We start from the raw sequence: 6000 nt of genomic DNA on the forward strand, positions 1-6000 counted from the left end.
ACAATTAATATGGATGACCAAATATGTAATTTTAAATATGATAGAGGGTTGTTTTAAAAAAGAGAAATTGTTATTATTTTGGTTAATGTTGGTTTCTTTTTTTTTTTTTTTTTTTTTTTTTTTTTTTTTTTTTTTTTTTTTTTTTTTTNTAACTTCTTTGAAATTTGACATGTTAATAAGAAAAAAAAAGTTATTTAGATTTGATGTTTGTAATTATAGTGTTTTAGAAATCAATTATTTTGAGGAAGGTATAAAATTCTTGAAGCTCATCAATTTTTTTATCCTCCTTTTGAGGCAAAATCAATGATGCCTAAAGTAACTTGGAATCATTTAAAGCAAAAAGACCCAATTTTTGCCTTAAATAGTGTAATTATAAATAGAAATTAGTACTTTTTTTCGACTTATTACAGTAATATATTTTTTTTTTTCTAAAAGTACTACAGATTCAACCATGAATAGATATTGTTAAAATGATAGGTTCTACTTGTTATTTTTTCAGATAAATGTAAGATACCCATGAACGGATGACAGCTTCGTAGAGTAATCGTGTTCATGTATGACTATATTGTTTTTAAGGTTATCTTTGTTACACTTTTATATTAAATATTTTAAAGGAATATTTTTCACACGCATTTCGTGCGGGAGAATTGTTTTAATAATAATAATAATAATAAAGAGTTACATTAAATTAATATATAATTTACTAAGAAAAGTGGTATCTTTTGGTGGGTTAAAAGTTAAAAATACTTTTCTTCAAACATACTAAAAGAATGTAAAAAAAAAATGATTAATTTTCTATATATTCAATAAATGAGGTACTTTTTATAGTAACACGTGGATATAAAAGAGTATGAACATATATTTGAGGAAAAAGATACACATTAAATTTCATTCCTTTTTTAATGAAAAAAAATATTATAAAAATGTAACTTTTGTATATATTATAAATAAATTTAGTTACAAACATAAACGAAAATAATGAACCCAGCTCAATTATAAATTTTTTGTACTAGATCTCGAAATTGTAGGATATCCGGGATGATATAGTCCAATAAATCTTTTTTTTTTTCATAATTGACAAATTTTTTCGTTTCTCGATTTGAGTAATGAGAAGAGGGTTAGAAATGACTCGTAGAAATGATTTGGAGAGGGTTAGAAATGACTCATTAGTGATGATTTGGTTAACAAGTGAGTAGATTACCCTAAAATGCTCATCTTACTCCATTAGTCTCTATAGTTTAAGCTTAATTTCTTGGACTTTGCATGAAGTCCAAGCAGTGGTGATTTTGAGAGCCCAGTCTCCATCTATTAAGAGGGCCCTTATATCCCTAGGAGCCCACCATTCACATGCCTTTGAATTTTTTACTTAATTCATATAGAAAAATCATATAGAAAGTTATTTGTTTCTGTTCTAAATAGGTCCAAATGTTGTTTGCTTCAGATTGTGATGCCATGTTACTGTTTTAATATGCTGATTTTTTGGTCTGGTTTTATAAGAAGAAGATTTATGGGTTCAAACTTGTTACTAATGCTGGGAAAATGTTTGTGCGCACCATCTGTTTGATGAAATGCTTAGCTTAATATCACTCATTTTTTTTCCATGTCTGAAAGCTTTTATCTTATTATTTCTATGAATAATGGAGACGGTGGTTGTAGCAAAAGAAGAATTGAATACAGGCAACTCAAACAAATATTACAAAGTTCATGTTGGTAAAGCTGGATCAGATTTAGTGAACAAAAAGAAAATCTGATTCAAGCACTGTTGCTGCTTCCATTAGTTGATCCAGGCATCAACTCTCGTAGCATGGCTACCACCTGCAACATGTTAGGCCTTTTGGAAGGAAACTCTTCAACACACCGAAGGGTTATCTCCAAATATCTAACCATTTCTTTAACTTCTTCTGCTTCTGATTCGTCACTTGTTTTGGTCACTGAAAGCAACTCTGGATCTATCACTTCCATTTGTTTTCCATCATTGACTTTCATTTTGACCCAACCCACCAAATTGGTGTCCCCAAAATCCTCCTTATCAGTTGGTCGTTTCCCTGTCAAGAGTTCTAAGAGGACGACACCGAACGAATAGACGTCGCCTTTTGCTGTGCACCTGAAGCTTTGGTAGTACTCAGGAGGGACATAACCAGGAGTGCCTGCAAGTGTGCTTACACTCAGATGGGTGTCAAGAGCACTTATCAGCCTCGCCATTCCAAAATCTGAAACTCTTGCGTCTAAATCATGGTCCAGAAGTACATTGCTGGACTTCATGTCTCTGTGAATTATATGTGGAATGCAGTTATGGTGTAGGAAACAGAGTCCTTTAGCAGCACCTCTGGCTATCTTTTTCCTTTCATCCCATGTTAGAATTCTGCTATCTTGCATCTTTGCTCTTCCATGAAGCATCTCTTCTAGGCTACCGAACTTCATGAACTCATACACTAGCAGCCTCTCCTCACCTATTTTACAGTATCCCAGAAGAGGTACTAGATTTCCATGTTTGATCTTTCCTAAGGTTTCCATCTCCGCCATGAATTCACGGTCTCCCTGGCAACTAAGACGTATCAGTTTCTTGATTGCAACGCTCGATCCATCCTTTAGTGTTGCTTTAAACACTTCACCGAACCCGCCACTACCAATGAGACTTTCGGCTGAGAAGCCATTAGTTGCTTCTATCAGTTGGGAGAACTTGAGCTTTCTTAGCTGTCTTTGGAAAGTTGCCACATTGATACTCAGTGGCTCTTTCTCTTTGTCAATTTTCCATGTAGTAGGGGCATGTATTGCTTGTAAACTATTAAGCATCTTCACTTCCTCTTCTTCTTTTCGTCTTGCACGCATGGCAATAGCCCAGACAATCAAAATGCACACACAGGCAATGGAAATAAGAACACCTAAAACAATACTATTAACCCATGACACTGATTCTGGCTTTGTTCTTCCTTTTCCAGCATCTACATTAGGACTTGTCGCCGGCTGGTCTTCACTCTGGCATTCAGGCAAAGGAACTCCACAAAGTCCTGGATTGTTTGCATACTGACTTGCAGGTAGTGTACTGAGCTGCCCCCTTGATGGAATTCGCCCTGTTAGTTCATTATAAGATAGATCAATTTGCACTAAGAATGATAAGTTTGAAAATGAATCTGGAATATGACCCTGCAGTCTGTTATATGATGCATCAAACACTCCTAAGTTCTTTAGGCGACCGAACGATGCTGGAATCTCTCCAGAAAGTTGGTTGTGTGATAATTCTAGAACCTGTAAGGCAACCATATCTCCGAACTCTTCTGGTATTCTCCCACGAAGCTCATTGTAAGAAAGATCCAAGTACTCCAAAGTTTGGTACTTTGTAAACAAACTGAGGACTGGACCAGAGTACAATCTAGTGAAATCACAGGTCTTCAATGTTGGTTCTTGCTGTAGTCTTTCAGGTCTGATTCCAGAAAACTCTAACAAGCCCCCGACTCCTTTACACGAATTCCCGACGTTTCGAACAAACACCAGAGTGTTTCCAGAAAGAATCCCATTCAATGATTTGGCTCCAAGCTGCCTGCCAAGTCTAGGTGGTATTTCCCCTGTAAGCTTATTGCTGTTCAAATCCAACCAAACCAAAGTGCTGCAGTTTGCCAACTCCGCTGGTATCTGCCCACTTAAACTGTTGTTTCCAAGTTGCAGGACAGCCAGCCTTGGCAAAAGACCAAATTCTTTTGGGATCTCACCAGTTAATTCATTACTCGTGAGTGAAATCCATTCAAGATTGCTACAACTGAACAATCCAGTGGGGATTTCACCACTTAAATGATTGTTATTAAGTATAAGATCCTTCAAGTTTCTACATTTCCCCAATTCTGAAGGTATTTTCCCTTCTAAACCATTGAACCATGCTATCAGCTGTTCAAGATTCTGAAGCTTTCCAAGCTCTGCTGGTATGGAGCCTTTCAGATAGTTTAAACTAAAATCAATTGTCTTTAGCTGTGGACACAGTGAGAGCTCAGGTGGGATTCCTCCTACGATGAGATTGTCTGGAATTTTCAGTTCCTGAAGTGACTCAGCACCTGGACATATATCTGGTGAGATCAATCCAGAAATTCTATTGGAACTTAAGTCTACAAGCTGCAGATTCTTGCAGTGAGATATGGATGAAGGCAATGATCCAGAGATAATGTTATTACTCAATAGCAGGCTTTGTAAAGAGACAAGATTCTTGAAGATGGAATCCGGTAAAGGACCAGATAGATTGTTATTTGAAAGATCCAAAATTTGCAGCCAAGAACAAGCAGAGAAGGAAGCTGGAATTGCACCAGAAATGTTGTTGTAGCTAAGCCTTAGTTCTTGAAGTGAATTGCAGGCATTTCTCCAATCAGAAGGAAGCCAACCAGTGAGCTGATTGTGAGATAGATCCACCCTCTGTAAACTGCTGATTTCCCCTAAAGATCTGGGGATATCCCCACTGAGAAAATTGTTTGACATACCAAGCGTTTGCAGATTCGAGCAGTTCGAAATACCACTCGGAATCGAACCGACAATTTGATTCCCCGAAAGCTCAATGCGCAACAAAGAGCTGCAAGAATTCTCATATATTCTTAATCCTGAGATCGACCCGGTTAGATTGTTGTAGGAGAGATCAAGATCTTGAAGCTTATTAGCATTAAACAGAAGATTTTCAGGCAGATAGCTTGTAAGATTGTTGAATGAAAGGTCTACAAACATAAGATTTGGACACTTATAGAAAAGATTCTCTGGCACACTACCTACAACTTTGGCAAGAGAGAGCTCAAGTTGCTGCAAATTATAAGGAAGATGAAGCAAAGTAGTTGAGTTTATAATGAAAGAATTTGTAGACAAATTCAAAGCCAACAACATATCCAGAGAAGAGAGAGGATCAAAATGAACATTCCCTGCAAGATTACAACCACTCAGATCAAGAGCAATTGCTCTTCCGGATTGGCATGAAACTCCATACCATGAACATGGATTGTTCTCAAGCTTCCAACTGGACAACACTCCATTTGGGTCCTTGTCAATCATGTCCTTGAACTTAAGAAGAGCTGCAGCATCAGTTTTTATTGAACTCACAGCCTCTTGTTCAGCTGAAGAAGCCAAAGCAAATAAGATAAAAATCATTGCCAAAGTAGAGAGGATTCTTTCCATTGGATGAAGCAAAATGCCACAGAAAATGCAAAGCTCAGAAACACTGTTGCCTAAAGGAAGAAGAAAGAAGAAGAAAAAGTTAAGGGTAGCAGTGAAGATTTAGAAGAATGTGTTGTATGGTGACGACCATGATGAGAAGCTTTAGAAAAAAGAAGCAAGCTGCTTGCTTTAGCCATCTTTGTGTGTTTTTCTTTTGCAAAATGTGCTGATACGGCTTCTGCAGTACAAATGAAAGCGTATCCTATATGAGAGAAGAGTTGAATTTACTTTTGGTCAAAAGGAATAGAACTCAGCTACCCTACAGACAAAGGGTCTATCTTATGATCGGCACTGCTTTAAAAGACAGTTTTTGCTCTAAAAGAGACACGAATAAACGATTGGATGATCCAAGATGTCAATTTTTGTCAGTAAGGCGTGATAGGGAATGTTAGGAAGCATATGTATATATCAATATCAATGAAATTGATGTATTTGTGGGCAAGTCCTTGCAGTCATGTAATGTTCATATTGAGCCCACAAAAGCCTATGCTTCTAAGCCTACTTTCTTCATATCATCACAGTAGGCTGAGTGAGCCCTTTCTTTATAAGAAAAAGAAAGGGAAACAATGGGGAAGATGGTGGTCGAGAGTGGGTCCAAATGCTGAAAAATTGGGAGAATCAATGATACAATACAATTGGTGAAAAAATTCCCCCTAAAAGAAGTTTCAAAAAAGTCGGGAAATGACATAAAAAAATGGAAAAAGGATCACAGAGTAAAGAAATGAAAGGCCCACTAAGGAACAACATGAATGCAGGCAGTGGTAATGATGCTTTCACTTGGTCCCTTAGTCTTGGTGTTTTTTTTTTTTTTTTTTTTTTTTT

At 36.7% G+C, this 6000-nt stretch overlaps 1 protein-coding gene across 1 annotated transcript; it reads right to left on the minus strand.

Annotated features, from left to right (window-relative positions):
* Nucleotides 1–1654: 1654 nt before the first annotated feature.
* On the minus strand, nt 1655–5766 carry LOC111789313 (serine/threonine-protein kinase BRI1-like 2). Its single transcript, XM_023670042.1, has one exon. The coding sequence runs from the start codon at nt 5137–5139 to the stop codon at nt 1753–1755; it is 3387 nt and encodes a 1128-aa protein (XP_023525810.1). The 5' UTR covers nt 5140–5766; the 3' UTR covers nt 1655–1752.
* Between the last annotated feature and the right edge of the window lie 234 nt (nt 5767–6000).

The sequence above is a fragment of the Cucurbita pepo genome, chromosome LG01 (genome assembly GCF_002806865.2).
Source record: "Cucurbita pepo subsp. pepo cultivar mu-cu-16 chromosome LG01, ASM280686v2, whole genome shotgun sequence".
NCBI classification, from domain to species: domain Eukaryota; kingdom Viridiplantae; phylum Streptophyta; class Magnoliopsida; order Cucurbitales; family Cucurbitaceae; genus Cucurbita; species Cucurbita pepo.